The sequence below is a fragment of the Pristis pectinata genome, chromosome 21 (genome assembly GCF_009764475.1).
Source record: "Pristis pectinata isolate sPriPec2 chromosome 21, sPriPec2.1.pri, whole genome shotgun sequence".
NCBI lineage: Eukaryota > Metazoa > Chordata > Chondrichthyes > Rhinopristiformes > Pristidae > Pristis > Pristis pectinata.
In genome coordinates this window covers 19,564,174-19,585,344 of record NC_067425.1, presented here as the reverse complement: position 1 = coordinate 19,585,344, position 21,171 = coordinate 19,564,174, and the positions used below count along the sequence as shown (strand labels likewise).

The 21,171-nt window shown below is 40.3% G+C and overlaps 1 protein-coding gene across 1 annotated transcript in view; it reads left to right on the top strand.

Annotated features, from left to right (window-relative positions):
* The window catches only part of LOC127581441 (protein ABHD15-like), a 32,042-nt gene extending 11,857 nt beyond the window's left edge, over positions 1-20,185 (top strand). The window contains exons 2-3 of the mRNA XM_052035866.1: positions 15,969-16,321; positions 18,789-20,185. Coding sequence (XP_051891826.1) covers positions 15,969-16,321; positions 18,789-19,323 — 888 coding nt within the window. The 3' untranslated portion in view covers positions 19,324-20,185. The remainder of the gene's footprint in view (positions 1-15,968; positions 16,322-18,788) is intronic.
* The last annotated feature ends 986 nt before the right edge of the window (positions 20,186-21,171 follow it).

Genomic DNA, 21,171 nt, shown 5'->3' with positions numbered 1-21,171 from the left:
GTACACTGACTCATCACCAGCTGTGATTCGTCCAACAACAGTGGTGTTGTCGGCAAACTTCTATATGGCACTGGAGTTGTGGTTAGCCACAAAGTTATGTGTGTATAGGGAGTAAAGCAGGGCGCTAAGCACACATGCTGTTACCAGTCCCCATTGATTGAGGTCTGCTGATGAGTAAGTCAAGAATCCAGTTGCAGAGGGAGATACAGAAGCCCAGGTCTTGAAGCTTGACATTAAGTTTGGAGAGGATAATGGTGTTGAATGCTGTAGTTAATGAACAGCAGTCTGTTGTCCAGATGGTCCAGAGCAGAGTGAAGAGCCAGAGACATCATATCTGCTGTTGACCTGTTGTGGCAGTAGGCAAATTGAAGCGGATTCAGGTCACCTCTGAGGCAGGAGTTGATTTGCACAAAAACCATCCTCTTGAAGCATTTCATTACAGTTGATGTAGGTGCTACCAGACTACAGTCATTGAGGCAGGTCATCATGCTCTTCTTGGGCACTGGTACTGTAGATGCCTTTTTTGAAGCAGGTGGGAACCTCAGACTGCAGAAGCAAGATGTTGAATATGTTAGCTAGCTGGTCCACACAGAACGCCGGTACTAAGCCAGGTATGCCGTCTGGACCAAACACGTTTTGTGAGTTCACCCTCTTGAAGCATGCCCAGACATCAGCCTTAGAGACTGAGATTACAGGGCCATCCAGAGAAATAGTGGCTCATGGGGGGGCTCATAGTTCTCAATATCAAAGCATGCATAAAAGGCATTGAGCTCATCTGGGTTGTCGTCACTTATGCTAATCAATCTTGTCTTGTTGTAAGTAATATTGTGCAAGCCCTGCCACTCCTGTTGAGCACCTGTCTGTGATTCCAGTTTAGTCAAAAATTGCCTCTTTGCGCTCGCAATGGCCTTCCGGAGGTCGTATCTGGGTCGCCAACCCTGAATGCCACAGATCTAGCCCTCAGCAAATTATGAATCTCTTGGTTCAGCCAGGGCTTCTGATTGGGGAAGACATGGAATGTTTTTGTGGGTGAACACTTGTCCACGCATATCCTTATGAAGTCAGTGACAGCTGTGGCATATTCATTTAGGTCGCTGACGAATCCTTGAATGTGGTTCAGACCACCAACTCAAAGCAATCCCAAATTCGCTCCTGCACCTCTCCCATCCAGCTCTTTGTAGTCCTCTTCACCAGTGCCATGCTCTTCAGTATCTGTCTGCACACAGGAAAAAGAAGTGGGGGAGGAGGTGAGAGCCGATCCACCGGGGGATGGGTCAATGGTAAGGAGAGAGAGGAAAGAAAGTTAGAAAAAAAGAAGCTAGGAAAGGGAAGAAGAGAAGGAGCATGGTGGTGGGGGTTGTGGGGAAGGGCAGGTGGGGATTACATAAAGTGGGAGAATTCAGTATTCATGCTGTTAGGCTGCAAGGTTCCAAGACAAAAAATGAGGTGCTGTTCCTCCAGTTTGCACTTGGAATTCTCCTGGCAATGGAGGAGGCTGAGGACTGTCATATCAGTGATAGTGTGATAGTGTGGGAGGGGGAGTTGAAGTGACTGGCAATGGGGACAGAGAGCAAGTGTTCTGCAAAACGGTCACCTATTCTGTGTTTGGTCTCACCAATTTAGAGGAGGCCACACTTGGAGCACCGAATGCAGTAAACAATATTAAGGGAGGTGCAGGTGAATCTCTGTCACACCTGAAAGGACTGTTTGGGTCCCTGGATGGAGGTGTAGGGGCTGGTGTTGCACCTATGGCGGGGGCAGTGGAAAGTTCCTGGGGTGGGAGCAGGATGGGTGGGGGAGGAGGGAAGGAGTGAACTAGGGAGTCGCAGAGAGAGCGGTCCCTGCGAAAGGCAGAAAGGGGTGGGGAGGGGAAGATATGTTTTGTGGTGGGGTCCCATTGGAGATGGCGGAATTGGCGGAGAATGACATGTTGGATACATAGGCTGGTGGGATGAAGTGTGAGGACAAGGGGGACCCTATCCCTGTTGGGTTTGTGAGGGGTGGAGGTGAGAGCGGAGGTGCGGGAAATGGCAGAGATGTACACAGTCCTCAACATGCTTGCTGATAAAGTCTGTGATGGTGGTGACATACTCATCTAGGCTGGCAGCTGAATTTAGAAGAATGAGAAATGATCTCCTGAAAATAAATTTAATTACGTGTGTCATGGCTGATGTCAGCAGGATGGTTAGGATCTCAGAACAAAAGATCTGCCACTAAGGACTGAATTCGGTGAATTGTGTTTCTTTGAGATTCTCTATCCTGTAGACTATGGATGTTTGAAAAGCACAAAACAAAACAGTTGTTGAAAATCTAAAATAAAAATGGAAAATGCTGCAGATACTCAGCAGGTCAGGCAACATCTGTCGTAAGAGGAAAAGAGTAAACTTTCAGGTCGAGGGCCCTTTGTCAGAACTGGAAAACTAGCTGATTTTAAGTTGCAGAGAGGGGATGTGGGGAATGGAGAGAACATAGGGAATGTCTGTGATAAGATGGAGATCAAGGTAGATGCTTGGTGGTTACATATGTTAGAGATAGCGATTGATACATTTTGGCAAACTAATGGAATTAAAGGAGGTCTGAAAAGTGCAGGATGCTGTTGAGGTAGATCAGAGAAGATCTTACTGAAAGTTGGACAAGCTGGAAGAACCTGATGGCCTGCAGCTGTTCCTACTCCCTACTGCTTTTATTAATTCTTTCATGTGATACGGGTCTTACTAACAAGGCCAGCATTTAATACCTATTCCTAACACTGCAGTTCTCATGCTGCAGTTACTCCCCATGTTTTGATGGATGGGGAGCTCCAGGATTTTAACCCAGAGACAATGAAGGAACATCTGAGATACTTCCAAGTCAGGATGATGTGTGACATGGAGGAAAAAATGTGCACGTGATGGTGTTCCCATGTCTCAGTGCCTTTGTCACAGAGTCATAGAGTTATACAGCTAGGAAACAGGCCTCTTGGCCTAACTCATCCTTGCCACCCAAGCTGTCTGTCCAAGCTAGTCCTATTTGTCCCTGTTTGGCCAATATCTCTCTAAACCTTTTCTATCCATGTACCTGTCTAAATGTCCTTGACTTTCAGGTTGTTAGAAATCACAGATTTGTGAAGAACTGTTAAACAAGGCTTGGCGAGATGTACACTGCTCTTTGTAGGTGTGCACATTAAAGCCACTGTGGACAGGTGGTGGAGGGAGTGTATGTTCAACAAAGTGGATGGGGTGTCAAACTGGCTGGCTGCATTCGGTTGACACTTCTTGAGGTTATTGGAGGTTTTCTATCACATGTATCCCTATAGAAAGGCTTTTGGGAATCAGGAGATAGGTTGCGTCACAGAATACCTAGCCTCTGACTTGCTTCTCGCAGTCAGAATATCATATATATGTATATATATATATATATATATATATAATAGCTGGCCTACTTGAGGTTCTCTTTAATGTGACCATCCCAGGATATCAAAGGTATAGGATTTAGCAATGATATTACTTTTGAAAGTCAAGGAAAAATGACTGAATTTTCTTTTACTGAGGTGGTCATTGCCTGGCACAATGTTACTGTATCATTCAGTGTTGGATGTCGTTTAGATCTTGTTTAATTTGGGCACGGAATACTCGTCATTTATGAGTCGTTCTGAATGGAACCAATACATTGCACAATCTTCTGCAAATATCCCACTTCGGTCCTAACGATGTTGGAAAGATCATTGATGAAGCAGCTGAAGGTTTAGAGGAAGTCATGCTTTGAGATCCTGGAGCTAAGATAGATGTGCACCACTATCACAAACACCTTCCTTTGGGAATTGGTATAATTATAGACAGCAGAGAGATTTTCCCTTGATTTAAACTGATATGTATTTAGCATGGCTCCTTTGTGCCACCTTCAGTGAAATGGCTGACTTGATGACAATGACAGCTATTTTCAGCTTGCTTTTGGAATTCAGCTCATCTTTGTCCATGTTTAGACCTGGGCTGTAACGAGGTTTGGAGCTGGGCATTCCTGGCAGAATCTAAAATGAGAACCAGTGAACGGGCTATTGGTACTGAAGTTCTGATTTAGTGCTATTGACAAATCCATCCATTGCTTTGGTGATGATTGACAGTTGACTGCTGAGGCAGAAAGGACTTTCCTTCTTCTAAATTGTGTCCTTATGTACAAAGTATAGTCTAAGTTATCCTGAGTCTGTCATAGATAAAGTCATGCAGCATGCAAACAGGCTCTTGGCTCACTGAGTCTGCATTGTCTGTCAAGCACCCATTTACATTAATCCTACACAAATGTTATTTTTATTCTGAGATTCCCATGATCTCTACCCAGATTCTACACTCTCCCACATACTCAGGGCAATTTACAAATAGCAATTAACCTACCAACCCACAACCTTTGGAATGTGGGAGGAAACTAGACTCCATGGGGGGGAAGCTGGAACTGAGGTAGCAGTTCTACAAGCTGCACCACTGTGCCATCCTGATATCAAGAGTGTACAAACCGGGAGGCTCAAGGGACTTCACTGCAACAGATCCAAATAACACCAGTAGAGATTTGGAAGGGTCAGAAAGTATGGGAAAACTTGAGGGGATACATTATTGGGAATGTGTCTGAGTTTTCCATGCATGAAAGTGTCCAGTGTAATATTATGATGCTATCATTGGACACTGGACTATTTCATGCCTCTCAGTGAGAAGAATTAAATTTGCCATCTATTACAAAGTTCAGGTCACTCATCTGTTCTCCAAGTAATGCAATTATATGATTTAGAGAAGGAGAAAATATTTAAATAAAATCAAGAGCAACCTTGAAGTTCCTTCCCCTGCAAAAATAAATGATCAAAAACCATTTTGGCCCAGAAATTCTTTGGTCATCAGAGTGCACAGGTGGTCCCGGTTTTCCCAAGGAATTCATTGCCAAAGCATGTATAAATGTTGCATAACATGATAGAATATCTATGCTTTTCACTTTATATTGTCGTACAGTACAACATCTTAAAACCTAATGCTGTACCCTGAGGATGGGGCTCCAACTACCTTTCCACTGTGTGCTAATATATAATTGACAAGTTTTATAGAAATGTTAAGAATGTAAAAATGAAGTACAAAAAGGCAGCACAACTGATTCAAATCTATTCAATATTTCGTATTGCTGTAATTTTTCATTAAAGGCATGATTAAAATTAATTCAGCCTCTTTTACATTCCTGAACATAAAATGCCTCTGCTCTGCTTAGTTCCTAAGATACTGGAGGAGATGATGAAACATTAAAAGGCCTATGCAACCTTTCATACTCCAAGAGTTAACCATTGTTTCATTGTGCATTTCACACTTTGTTCAGCACAAAACAGGTGAAGTGAGAAACAGTTTTTCGTTACTGATCAACTTACTTTTTTTATTAATTACAATGGCAGATATTCATGATAAAATTCACCATTGCCCTCAGAGCATCTGCACAGCTTTTGGGCATCTGAGGAAAATACAGTTTAAAGATAAAGACCTCAAACATGGCAGAAACCTCATGGTCCATGGGGCAGCAGTGACTTCTGCCCTCGTGAATGCTCCTGAGACATAGACTAAGTACACCAGGCACTTCAAAGCACTGGAATGTTCTCTCTGCAAAACCCTCCAAATGCACAGACAGAATAGGCCAACCAATGCTTGTGTCCTCACCCATGCTAACACCCCCACCATCGGGACCCTGGTTACACTCAGACGGCTCCAATGAGTATGCCATGTTGTTCACAAGTCCAACACCAAACTCCTGAAACAAACAATCTATTCCATGTTCTCTCATGGCAAGTTGATTATTGGATAGACAGAAGAAACAATTCAAAGATGTTTTCAAAGACTCCTTGTAAAAAAGAAAATCCTGGCAGGCTCATGGGAATCCCTGACCATGACCATTCAGACTGGAGGAGGAGCATTTGGATGGCACAGAGAACTTTGAATTCATTTAGCAGGAGCATACAGAAGTCCAGTGTAAATTTCAAATAGAGCACTACCTCCCAAGTAACACACCAGCCCAGCAACACCTCTCGCACCATCTATGGCAATCTGCAGGTCCCACATCGGCTTCCTCAGCCAATGCAGAATCCACGGAAATGGAATGGAAGTGAATCATCCTTGACCCAGAGGGATTGCCTAAGAAGGAGGAGGAGGATGAAGAAATGAGTATAAATAGCCTGATAGTGCTTGAAGGCAGGTCCCAGAAGTGGCCAATGGTGACCTGGATAAATGTTTGAGCATTGTCATCCATTATAGATTGGTGAAATAACGCCATTAAATGTTACATTTTGACAGAATGGTGGTTATCACAGGAAGTAACGTTCATCAGCAGTGACAGCCAGACAAATACTTGTAAAACCAGACCACATGAAAGCTGATAGAAGCATCATACAATTCAGATGACAGGAAGTAAAAAAAAGTTTCTTATCTCTCTCAGCCCGTTCAATTCTGCAACTTGGGCCTGAAGCTATATCACGTTTTACCTTTAGTTTGAGAAGACTATCTGGAAGATCCACATCCATGACACAATTGCATAAACCATTTCAACTTGAGAAACCACCAGCATGATCACAGCAGTCATACCTAGTGCTTGTTCCATAGATAATTAACACTAAATATTTTCTTCACATTATGATCAAAATTACAACCCCAAGCAGGTATTTTGAAAATCCACTAATTTAACATTCCAGAAATAGTAGTTTACCACTAAAACATTTGACAGGATTTTTGAAAATATTACAACTCACAGGATCAGTGGAAGTACAATATCGGTTTGATGTGTGGTGTCGTCCATTATTGATTAGTGAAATAACTGCATTAGATGTTAAATTTTGAAGAATGATGGTTATCAGAGGATGTATAGTACATCAGTAGTGACAGCCAGACAAATACTTGCAGAACTTGACCACATGAAAGCTGAATGTAAGCGTCATTCAATTCAGATGACAGGAAGCGACCAAACTGAACCTTATGACTTTTATTGTGGTGCATTTCCATTTTATTAGGAATTTGTCATTTGATGCATTTGATTAGATTAAATATTTTTTATGTCTTATTGTTTGCAACATGAATGTTATCTTGAAATAGTTTCATTTTAATGGAGCTGTGATATCCTTTTGTGTGGTCTCATTTGTGGTCCAGTTTAAAACTACAGCCTTCCCCAATGGCAGACCTTAATTATTATCAAGAAGCAGTTTCCTGTAGCCATATTCGAGACTAACATCCTATTGGATGATTTGTCCAGTTTTGTAGGTGGTTTTCTCTTACATCGATCCTCTGAATTCAGCCTGAATCTGTGGCAGGTGGGAAAATCTAGTCAAGGCTCACAGAGCAGATGCAACCAGAACTTTAAAAAATTTATAAAACTGAGGAAATGGCACAAATAAAATGATATAAATACAAACACTACAAATAATGTTCGTATGAGCTGTTATATAAAATTACTGAAGATATGATGTAAAACATGACAATTGTTGTATGTTAGTATGTCCTCCGTATTCTGTACCTTCCACAGCTTTGACCCTTAATTATTATCTATGGCACATACTTCTCTCTGACCTTGTACAGGTGATTAATCCTGTCCAGTGTTTTAAGGTGACCTATTCTTTATTTTTAAGCACTATTCACTCCTTAAGATCACAGCTGATCAACTTGCATCTCTCTTGCAAGATGCTGAAGTTTGTCCTGAACTCTCCTTCACTTGTAATCCAAATATCACACTGCGACAGTTTGATTGGCTTAAGCTTTTCTTTTGATTGTCCTACCTTCATCTTGTTTGCCTGCTATAAGGACTACTTGATGTCCAACCATTAGCACAACAAAGGTACTTCGATAGAGAAAAGTTTGAGCTTATCATTACTCTTAAAGGTTGTTAGCTCAATCTAATGATGTTTACCATTTTCAAACACTGCTGGGGACAGATACAGATGCACCACAGCCATCTTACTATTTATAACCTGTAAATTTTGGTAATATCAACACAGAAGAAAAGCTTGTGCTTTTGAGACAAATACTCCAAGATTTCATTTCAGTGTATTGCCTGTTTGAAAAGTCCAGCACTGACAATGAGTTTCCCAGAGTAGAGAACATAGAACATAGAACAGTGCTTCAGCCCATGATGTTGTGTTGAGCCTACTCCATGATCAATCTAACCCTTCCCACCTACATTGCCCATACCCCTCCATTTTTCTTACATCCATGTGCCTATCAATGAGTCTTTTGAATGTTCCTATTATACCAACCTCTACCACCACCCCCAGCGGTGCATTCCAGGCACCCAACACTCTCTGTGTAAAAAACCTACCTCTGACATCTCCCCTCAACTTTCCTCCACTCTAGACATCTCTGACATCTCCCCTAAACTTTCTCCATTAGAAACCAATATCCTCTGGTATTGGCCATTGCTCCCCCTTGGAAAAAGGTGCCGGTTGTCCACTCTATCTATGCCTCTCATAATCTTATACACCTCTATCAAGTCACCTTACATTCTCCATTGCTCTAAAGAGTAAAGCTCTAGCTCGCTCAACCTCTCCTCATAGTACATGTTCTCTAATCAGGCCAGCATTCTGGTAAAATCTCCTCTGCACTCTCTCTAAAAGTTCCATATCCTTCCTATAAGAGGTGACACCCAGAACTGAACACAATACTTGGAGTATTAAGTATGTCTAACCAGGGTTTTATAGAGCTGCATCATTACCTCGTGGCTCTTGAACTCAATACCCCCAACTATTAAAGGCAGCACAGCATACACCTTCTTAACCACCCTATCAACTTGCATGGCAACTTTGAGGGGTCTATGGACTTGGCACCCCAAGATCCTTCTCGTTCCTCCACACTGCTAATAATCCTGCCATTAACCTTGTACTCTGCCTTCATGTTCAACTCTTCCAAAATGTATCAATTCACCACTTTTCCGGATTGAACTCCACCTGCCACTTCTCTGCCCCAACTTTGCATCTTGTCCATATTCCCTTTGTAACCCATGACAACCTTCCACACTATCCACAACATCTCCAACCTTTGTGTTGTCTGCAAACTTACTAACCTACCCCTCCACTTCCTCATCCAAGTCTTATTTATAAAATCACAAAGAGCAGAGGTCCCAGAACAGATCCCTGCAGAACACCACTAGTCACCGACCTCCAGGCAGAATGCTCTCCATCTACTATACCACCCTTTGCCTTCTATGGACAAGCCAGTTCTGAATTCATACAGCCAAGTCTCCATGGATCCCATGCCTCATCACTTTCTGGATTAGCCTACCTTGGAGAACCTTATCAAGTAACTTGCTAAAGTCCATATACACCACATCCACCACTCTACCTTCATCAATTTGTTTTGTCACCAAGTATCTTAGGATAGAAATTTAATTTTAGTTCACCATGGAGTATAAACATTCCTGCTGAAGTCATCATGACTACAGTTTCTCCAGCAATTTTACAAATGGCACAGCATGATATCCAGATCTCAGAAGTAAAGCCAATGCTAATATAATTACCCTGATACTCTGCAAATTAAGATTTCTTTATTAGTCACATGTACATCTGAAACACAGTGAAATGCATCTCTGCGTAAGAATGTTCTGGGGCAGCCTGCAAGTGTCACCACACTTCTGACACCAACACTAGCATGCCCACAACTTCCTAACCTGTACGTCTTTGGAATGTGGGAGGAAACCGGAGCACCTGGAGGAAACCCACGCAGTCAGGGGAAGAAAGTACAAACTCCTTACAGACCATGGCCAGAATTGAACCAGGGTTGCTGGCGCTGTAATAGCATTACGCTAACCGCTGCAACTGTTTTGGGTTTATTCTGACTTATTCTCTCACACATAGTTCATAACTTAGTTAAGTGCATGTATCACATCTTTGGCCCTCTATATCTGTATTGCACATTAGAATAGAGAATGCTTCAGCTTTTTGTAGTTTAAACTGCTGAGAGCATCTCTTTTGAAGTTAAGTAAGGGGGAAATAGAGTTAGAATGCTGATGATCAACATTTGCTGACCAAATAAACTATGATCCATTTCCTTGCTAATATTTCAGAAGCTACCAAATTAATTATTCCATTGCTATTCTGGTCCAAGGCTAACATTTGTCATTACTTGAGATTATAAGTTTTCAGTCTGAAAGCAGCAAAAAGACAATAAATGTTGCACTGTTCTGCTGTGCAGAAATGAGTATCCAATATTGTGAGCCCACATTATCCTGTTGTGTCTGATGCTTACCCTACTCATAACTCTGATTTAGTAGGTTATGGATTTAAGCAGAGACTGGAAGTCAAGGCCAGATACTAAGGGAGCTATTCTGATGAGAGGTTAAAACTGAGGTCTCATCTGATGTGTAGAGTGCAGCTAATAGATCCCCTAATATTACCTCAAGAAAAGCAGGGGATTCAGCCAGTAGACTTCAGAATTGTGATATGTTTATTTTTATGCTGTTCCTTGTGATGTGAAGCTGACAGCTGATAGCCGAAGTGCAGGAAAGGATTTTGGGAGGATGCTTCAGCTCATGACATTCAACCAGTTCACATATTCCCCACTGACCCTGCCAAATTCACAAGGGAAGGGACTTGTCCCTTTAATTGAATAGGCCTGTGTGTCCCAGGCACAAACAGGACCAAAGCTGCTACAAAGCTATGGAGGGAATAGCTGGCAAAGGTTGGCGTGAATGTCCCATTGCATCCCCTTCCCCTCAACAGGAGCAACTTCGACTTCCTTCCTCAGAAGGCTAATGATTTATTGGGTCAAGGCCATGTTTGTAACTTATGCTTGAGACTTATAGAACTATTCACCAGCTTAGAGTGAACCAGATACACCAACACCAATGGACATGCCAGAGCCAAGGACATTGGAACTCTGATAATGTAAAGCGATCTCAACTATCCAAACCAAATTGGCAATTGCTGACAGGGTATGATTGACCACCGGAAGAAACCCACTGGGTTCAGGCAGCAACAATGGGAGAGAACCTCATTGCAATTCTTGACCAGTCTGCACCAGAGAACGCATTTCAGCATTTCCCATCCAAGTGTACTAGATTTACAGAATTATTAGCAAGACTGAAATTTGAATGCATCAAAGCAACCTGGCAATGTTAGTTTTCGAATAAACCAGTCAGAGTTTCTACTGCATTCTGCCAGAAGGCTACATTACATATCAAGGCTGCAAATAAACTTAAATATCACATTGAAAGAGAATAATCTACACTTTGCTAATCACAGGCCATCTATTATAATGTTACTGTAAAATCTAATTCTTTGAGCTATACTTACTAAAACAACATGTAAGCTTATAATGAGAGGTGTGTGGCATTCAATTCACATGTTCACCGAAGGAATTAAATTGGTGATACTATATCACTTCCTTTGCCACGCTATGATTCATAAAATAATCAGTAAAAGAATACAAAATGCTATGATGTTCCTTCAAAGGCTCCTGAATGTGTCTGCGTTAGTAGTGACTCATTTCCTATCTGCTTTTGTAAACTCTCTTTGATTTGAGATGTTGTAATGTGGTGTCTTTTAAGACATTTAATTAACATAAAGCTCGACTACCAGTTAGATGGATATTGAGTACAGTCCTTTTTCATATTATTCATTTTTCAGGACCTTGGTATCATTGCCCAGGTCAGCTTTCATTGCCCTTCCCCTAATTGCCCATGAGGAGGCAGTGGTGAGCTGTCTTCTTGAGCTGCTACAGTTTCTCTGGTGAGGTTATTTTCCCAATACTATGAATAGAGAGTTCCAGTGATAATCGAAGAAAAGCTATAAATCTTACAAATCTCATTCCCTGAAAGTAGAGTCACAGGTAGACAGGGTTGTAAAAAAGGCTTTTGGCATCCTGGCATTTATAAATCAAAGTATTGAGTTATAGGAGTTGGAATTGTTTTGGTGAGGTGTATAAGTCATTGGTGAGACCAAATTTAGAATATTGTGTGCAGTTCTTGGTTGCCGAACTACAGGAAGGAGGTCAGTAAGATTTGAAAGAGTGGCAGAGGAGATTTACCAGAATGTTGCCAGGTCTTCAGGAGTTGAGTTACAGGGAAAGACTGAGCAGTTTAGGACTTTATTTCCTTGGAGCGGAGAAGAATGAGGGGAGATATGATAGAGGCTTACAAAATGATGCGGGGGCATAGACATGAGTTAATTGCAAGTAGGCTCTTTCCACCTAGATTAGGAGAGATAAGTACGATGAGGACATGGCTTTAGGGTGAGGACCGGAAAGGTTTAGGGGGAACATTAGAGGGAACTTCTTCACTCAAAGAGTGGTGGGAGTGTGGAATGGGCTGCCATCTGATGTGGTAAATGCGGGCTCGCTCTTAACTTTTAAGAGTAAATTGGATAGATACATGGACGAGAGAGGTCTGGAGGGGTATGGGCTGGGGGCAGGTAAATGGGAATAGCAGAATAATGTTTCAGCACAGACTAGAAGGGCCGAATGGCCTGTTTTCTGTGCTGTAGTCTTCTATGGTTCTATGGTTCTAATTCATAAAGGTGTACGAATTAGAGTGGTATCGCCATATACCTGAAACCCTTGTTATTCTTACTGGTAGTGGTTGACAGTTTGAGAAGTGTTGTAAGAGTAGCTTCAGCAAGTAACTGCAGTGGAATTTGTGGATGATTCCCAGTCTAAACAGTTTCTGCCAGTGGAAGAGGGAATGAATGTTCAGTGTGGCAGATATCAGTCAAGTAGGCTGCTTTGTTCTCGACGATGTCAAGCATCTTGAGTTTTATTGTAACTACACTATTTCCAAGTGGAGAGTAATCACCTTGTAGACTTGCAGAAAGGCTTTGGGGTGTCAGGACGTGAGTTTACTCCCTTAAAGGATGTCTTACCATCTCTTGTAGCCGTCGGTATCATGTGGCTGGTCAGTCTGAGTTTCTGGTTAATATCCTTAGGGTGTTGATAATTGCGGTAATGCCACTGTCAAGGTTGGTGGTTAGGCTCTCTGTTGGAGAAGGTGTGACACTTCTGTGGCACAAATGTTACTTGCCATTTATTAAGCCCATGTGAGATCTTGCTGCTACTGTAGTGTGTGAATCTTGTACAGCTGTGCCATTCACTAAGACATGATTCATTCCTGCCCTTACACTACACTTTCTCACCCAATCCCAATGTCCCTTGAGGGAATATAAAAAAATCAGCAGCAACCTCGATTGTTTCTCAGTGACAAAGCATTCACAACTATCTTTTGAAGAAAATGAAGATTTACAATCTTATGAGTCACAAAGTAATCCCTCTTCTTTGATTTTTAAGGTCTACCCCTTAGCCTGAGACCATGTAATCTAATTTTAGTCATAGCAGCCAAGGAAAAACAGCCTCTCAGAATTTACCTTGTCAAAGCCTCTGAAAATATTATATTTCAGTGAGATTATCTCTCATTCTTCCAAATTACAAGACTCTAGGCCAGTATCACTCAATATCTCTCTGTAGGACAAGTCTTTCAACCCTGGTGTATGGAGTACTTACACTAGACGTTAGAGCCATAAAGCTAAGCGGGACAGATATGAAGTAATATCCAGTCCTTCTTTGCTGCACAACAGAGATCTATCCTGCACTCAGTGGAGGCTCCAATAGGACAGATGGAAGGTCAAACATACTGGAAACTAATCTCCAGTGCATGCAGGAGAACTACTTTGCAATGTGGAGATTGCAGAAATCAGGAATGTACTGCTAGCCAGCCATTCCCAATGCGAAATGACCACCTGCAGTTCAATACCATCTGGGTCATTATCCAGATTGTAAAAAGCTCTGTTCCCATTGTTGAACCTATAAATTTAAAAAAGGACAGAATATGGGTTCTAAATAATCCATATATAAGGTTTTCAGGAAAAGACAGGGAAGGGAACAAAGGAGAGGGGGAGGGTGGTGGTGGCATAATGATTGAGGAGGACTATCGCAATGCTGGAGAGGGAGGATTTCATGGAATGATCAAGGACAGAAGCTATCTGTTTAGAATAGAAGCATGAATGTTGTAGGGAGAATTCTACAGGCTCCAAACAGTGGGAAGAATATCAAGGAATGAATTTGCATGCAATTAGAGAGATGTGCAAAAGCCATTGAGTAGTGATAATGCAGCCTTCAACTCTGGCCATACTCAATGACAGAATAGAGATCTGATGGCAAATTCATTGTTAGATTTGGTACAATATAGCAGTTGATGCAATACTATAGCAGTAGGCAAAGGGGGAAACTGTTTTATTGAAGTTTTTAAATGTGCTATTCTGCTTAAATGTCTATATTGAAACACACCATTTTTCTTCAACTATAATCAGATTATATTTCAGACCAATCAACATAGAAAAAGACTGTTCTGAAAATCAAAATAATAACCAACATTCCAGAAAGTTCTCCGATGAGTTTTTTTGTAAGCTTCTAAATATTTAACTGACTAAAATCACTTATTTAAATGCAACATACACCTTTTTGTTCATTTTCACTGAATTGGCGATGCTTAAACTTATGTCTGTTAGAAACTAGTTTGTAGCAAATTACTAAATAACATTAATTTTTATAATATTCTATTCATAGCAAACTTTATTCACTCTCTATTGTAGGAGATGAGACTATGGAAGGTTTGGAAACAAGGATAAGAATTTTAAAATTGAGGCATTGCTTCATTTTAACACAAAATCTTACCCTACTTTGGCTGTGAATTTTCTAATTCTCCAGAAATCTGTTGTATGCTTCTTGAAACAATGAGAGGGATTGGTCCTCATTATTACCTGTAAAATGCCATTCCATTGATCAATTGTGTTTTATAGAAAATTAACTTTCTACTCATTAACCCCTAACCCTGCTTTCTCTATTTAAATAAATAGTCCATAATTTGGGATTGAATTGTCAATGGATAATTTAAAACACTAATAAATGAAAATGATTAGCATGCCAAAACATACCTATTGTATACTTTGCTCTAATACAATTTCAAGATGTCAATTATGCCTTCACAATGACCAAGGGGCATTCTTCCCTTCTTGCTTTGCCATGTCAGCTTTGTTAAATGCAGGTACATTTTGATATAGCACCAGTTAGTGTAGAAGAAAAGTTTGTGACAGATAATGGACAAACACTTCAGAGACCTACACTAATGATCCAGACACCTGAGTCAGCATCCCACCCATGTCAGCTGGAAAATTAACATCAATTACTTAAATAAATTATAAAATATATAAAAAACAATATCTGTAATTATTAAATTGCCATATATAGTATAACTCCGATAATCTGGCACAGAGTTTGTTGGTACCCAGACTAACCAATTTTCTGGATTATTGGATGTTATTCCTATTAATACCCCAGCACACTATAAATTCACTTTTCTCAGATGTTACACCCTAATATATACTTTCCAGTGAACCCAGTAAATGTGACAAACAGGACCCAAATTGCCTAGAAAGACACTCAATTATTAAGAAGGTGATACATCGCTTTTTATCAAGGACATTCAAAGATGGTCATTATATGATGTCCTTCATAGCATTGCCCATGTTTGTGAATGAATAATAAGAAAAGCAGTGAGTAAAAAATACGGGATGTGAGGAAAGTGTTGGAAAGCTCACTTCAAGTAACATGTTCGTGAATGCAATTACAAAGCTGTCAATTTTGTTAAACCCCCTGAAATATCTAATTTTTAGAAATTATTAAATTTAAAATTTTCTAAATGAAAGGAACATGTTGTTCCTGACAACACCTAGTTGTTAATGTATTTTCTAACACATGATCAGCTGCCTTTTAGGAGGCCCATCCTGATGAAATTATCTGATCGCACAACATGAATACTGAACTGTGGTTCTTAGTGGTCTCTAACATTGTGTTCATCAAATTGAACTTCTTGACAGTCTATCCCATAATATTAGAGACTATGAGCCAAGGCAACCCACAGCTCCAACTGCATACTCTTTCATGCTCTTTGGAAATGTCTTGTTCAACTAAATTATATTGTAAATTGTGCTAATTCGTATTTTGTCTTTGAAGCTTTGTGCCTCAGCCCTGGATTGTGGTTATCGCCCAGTAATATTTAATAGAAGATGCCAGAATGGGTGCCTTTTAACTACACTGAAGCTGCAGCAGTTTGGTGATCCATCTGATCTGAGAGAAGCAGTCAGATACATTCGATACAAACATCCAAATGCCAGGCTGTTTACTGTAAGTGAGAGCACCGGAGCTGGGCTGTTACTCTCCTATCTTGGCGAGTGTGGATCCTCCAGCTATGTCACATCCGCTGCCTGCATCTCACCCATCTTCAGATGCCAGGAATGGTTTGAGACAGGACCTCCCTGGCTTTATCATTGGTTTTTGCTCCTTTATCAAAAAACATGGCTGAGCAGGTGAGTGTAACCTGATTTGAAAAGTATTTGTTATTTCACAGAGAACTGTGCAGGTGTAAAGTAGATGGTACTAAATTATCAATATTCTTTGTGGAATTTTCTCCCATGCTGTGGAAGCCACTTTTCCTGTTCTGCTGAAAGGTCAGTTCTTAACATACTGCAGGCTTTCTTGATGATTATAGAACATACTCTGTGAATTACCTTGCTATTCTGCATATATTGATCTTCATGTATAGATGGAGGACCTGGACACCCTGAAACATTTGCCTTTTTTTTTCATTTGCTGAAAGCAGGAATAGCAATGGCTGTGAGTATTGTTGCTTTATCATGCATTACATTCTGTGGTTTATTATCTGGCACTATTTCCTTTGTGGATGTGAGGCACGCACCAAGGAAAATATGACGTCAGCAGTGCATGAAAGGATGTTTTCAGGTGGGTGTGGTCACAGTGAAAACAATTTTAGTCTTCTGCAAAGGTTACTTACTTTTTCCCTCTGGTTTAGATGCATTAAAACTTTTTTTCCAGCACTGCATCCAGAAATGGATGATACCCTGACTGGATGACATGTCAGATGTTGTAGCCTCTAAGACCTTCCAGCAGCTGCTCAACAACTCTGTGCTTGAAACATAATTCCCTAAAATAATCTACCCTCTTGATTCCACACTACTTTTCCTACTGTTTTACATAACAGACAAACATAAAAAACAGGAGCAGGAGTAGGCCATCTGGCTCATCGAGCCTGCTCTGCCATTCATTAAGGTTATGGCTGATCTGGCCATGGACTCAGCTCCACCTACCTGCTTATTCCCCAGAACCCTTAATTCCCCAACTATGCAAAAATCCATCTTTGACTTTGTCATTGCCAATTGTAAAATTTCTACTGGCATATGTAAATACACAGAATTATCCCAGAATATTGCTCTGCAATTTGTAGGCTGGATATATTTTCACTCTGACTCGGGACTCACTATTTTCTCCAATGGTTCCAAAGATTCTGGGAAATGCTTAATCTTTAAACACTCTGCTACTTTTGCAGCCAGTTGTTACACTTTTACATCCTAAGTCATCATCATGCCATTCAAGAGAAGATATAAATCCATCGCTCCCTGTGATGTTTATGAGATGCAAATGAGGTCTGAGACAAAATCCCTGCATATTATATGGACATCAAACACAACACTATCTGGTTCAGTTAAGATATTGTTGATGGCAATTTGACAATGGTACTGCCACTTAAAATCAAGTAGAGAACTGGTTAGACATCCTCTTGTTGGAGATGAACATTGCCTGGCACTTGTGTGGCAGAAATGTTTCTTGACATTTATCAGTTCAAGTTTGAATGTTGTTTAGGTCTTGTTATATGCTGTCACAATCTGCTTCATTACCTGAAGAACGGCAAATTGAACTGAACTCCATGTGATCACATTATAGCACAGAAGAATATTACAGAAGTAGGGAGGAATTCGGTCACAAAGGAAGAGAATTTTTTATCTGAGTTCTGAGAATGAATCCTATTTTAGGTTAGTGATCAGTTGGACATTGACTGCTCAGAACTTGGTTCAGATTTGGGTAACTGAGTTTTGAATGAGTTGTGGTTTGTGGAAGGTGGAGGATGTGAGCCTCACTTTCAGAGCATTGGACTAGATGGCTCGTAAAGTCAAAAAATCACATTTATTTCCTTTAGAGGCAGATGAGCTGATGCAGAGAATCAAATTGGAAATTTTAGAGGTGAGAATTGTCTCTTTGTGATGAAATGGATATGTGTTTGGGGTTAAATAGAATGCCAAGATTATAAACAGTCTGGTTCAACCTGAGAGAGTGGTTAGGGATGTACATAGAATCTATAGCAGCCACCAAAAATGAAAGGATCTCAGGAACCTCTAGAGGCAACAAAGTGAGGATGGGAAGAGAAACCATGGCTGGAGATAATGTGGCCCTGACAGGAAGGGCAGGAGAGGAACCAAGCAAAGGGTGTCGGAGATGTGACACAGAAAGACGGGGATATGCTTTATTATGTCAAAGGCTACAGAGGAGTGAAGAGGACAAATAATGCTCTTTGATCACTATCAAATAAATGTAATTTGTGTTACATTAGAGCAAATTATGTGTTTAGACAAGGGAGAAATCCTGATCAAAGAAATTCAAGCACAAGGTTGTGAGAAACTAGATAACAGAATTGGGAGGTCACAATATATTCAAGGATTTTACAAGGAGGTTGCATAACTGGGCAGGAGTTTTTTTTCAACTGTTTACTCGATACATATTAATGATCAGGGTAGTAAGAGATAATTGTGGATTTGATTTAAGATTACTTCAACATAGATAAAAATCCAATTGTCATGTGTAAAATTGATTGCTGGATCTTAGAGTAGTTACTGGAGAACTTTTCATGACTCTGCGAAGTAATGAAGTTTAAATTAACTGTGGTATTAAAGGCCTAATTGTTAATTTCCTTGCCATCTCCAGGTATACTACAGTGCTGGGAGAGATCATTGACATGGATAAGTTGTTTGCCACTCAGACTTTGAAGGAATTTGAAGAGGTGCTCTTCTGTCAAACAAAGAAGAGCAACTTGTGCTGGGACACGTACTGGGAGAAGAATGATCCTTTACGGGATGTAGATGAGGTTGCAGTGCCGGTGCTGTGTATTTGCAGCCAGGATGACCCCTGCCGAGGGGACCCAGACACAACCCTGCCATTTGAGCTCTTTGAAACCAACCCACATTTTTTTCTACTGTTGACCAAACATGGTGGCCATTGTGGCTTCTTGAAGAGTAGGTCCTCTGTATGGAGCCATGAGGTATTACTGGAGTATTTTAAATCTGTCAGTGAATTCTTTGCGACAGAGGAAAGAACAAAAAGTTTTTCAAAAAGAAGATGTGCAGGGGCTGTAAACTCCATGTCTTATACATGTGGCAGAGGCAACAGCTTCAAAGGAGACTCATTTTGCTCTCACAATATTCATGAAATTTTCAGCTGGCAGAGGTCCTACACAAGGTGATTAAAAGTTAGGACCTGTCAGGTAATGATCTTGCTGACTTTAAAGTTCAAATTAATGCAGCTCTTTTTTATGTGGACCATAAAATGACATTCCATTAGCATGGACATGAAAACAGCAATTTTAACCATTGTTGAGGTTTAAACTTTTTACCTGGCAACTTAATTTCTAGGCAGCTAGGAAAAGAAGAATGCACCCATTCTTTTTGATTGTTAGTGGAAATGCTCTACAAAATTTCAATATTTTAAGCTACAATGTGATTTATATAACTAGGCTAGACTGATTGTAAGCTATAGAACTTGTCAATATGTTTGTGAGTCTTATCCATAGTTTAAGATTTCCTCCAAGAACAGGATACAGTTTGCTATAGCAACAGTTCATTGTAATTAACTTTGACTTTTATATTCCATCCCAGGGTGGAAACACTGGTTGACAATTAACCTATTACCCTTCAATGAAACATTAAACAAGACTGCCAAAACCTAAGGGACAAGTTAGCCTTAGCTTTTATATTACCTGCAATCTATTTATTAAAATAAAAGTACCCATGGGTTACTAATCATTACTTTGCGGTTTAATATGGTTGGAACAAAATCTATGTTTTCAGTGATCTAATTTTGAGATTTAACAAATTTATCAGTAAGTTTAAGGCAATGATATTGTTCTATTAAATAAAGAAGGGGATATTTAAAGGATAAATATGTTTACTTGTTAAAAACAATACATAAGTTTGTACATTTCATGTGTTTTTGAAAAAAAATAGAGCTATCTTGTTTCATACATTTTGTGGTTTTTCAACTCTTTATTGTATCTGTTCAATGTGCTTAAACATTAATCTGTTTCTTGACACAAAATGCTCCCATTTGACCTAAAGTCTCCCTGGAAGGAAGTGTCCATTAACCTTCAATTTTCACCTTTGAAATAAAATATTCAGAGCCACCAACATTCTATTACTGACCACTTAAGGAAAAAAAGTAGAATTCAACTGACAAAAACTGGGTAAAAATACTCACATTAAAAGAGAATTGGTAATATTTTTCATTACATACCATTGATCTGACTTTAACTTCCAATTAAAACTACAATTAGGTATCATTTTTCCAAATAACATAGAAATACATATATATGTTTAATGTTTGGATAAACAATCATCATAACCTTTGCAACTGTAAAAAATTTGCCTTGATTTCAACTAGGACAAGCATCCCTTTCTGACCATCCTGAAACAATAACTCCTGGTTTTAGATTCCCTGGCTGTTGGAAACACCCTTTGCTGCATTGTGCAAGCAGCCCATAACTGAATACAACATTCCAGTTGTGGTCTCACCAAAGGTTTATATGAATATAGCAAGACTTCCTCACATTTCTATTCCTACTCCCAGGCAATAAAGGCTGATATACCACTTGTCTTGTTTACTGTACCAACATGCTAATTTCCTGCAGCAACAAACAATCTGCTGGAGGAACTCAGCAGATTGAGGAGCATCTGGTTGGGGAGGAGGAGGGGGGAAGCAATTGTCGACTTTGAGTCAAAATCCTGCATCAGGATGAAGAGTGGAGAGGGGAGCCACCCAGTATAAAGAGGAGAGGGGGAGTGGTGAGACAGGGGCCAGAGGTGATTGGCGGACTGAGGGGGAAGGGGTGAAGGATGACAGGCAGATCAAGCTAGATGGAGGGAGGTGGAGTTGGGAGACCTGCTCCTGTCTTTTTTTTAAACAATTGATGATTTTATTTTTCTTTTGGGTCACTAATTTGTTTTGTTTTATTGCTTTTCATTTCAGAATAATGCTTTTCAGTGATGTACAAGTGTTACTGGTACAAATGGTTGAAACACATTTCACCTCATTACTT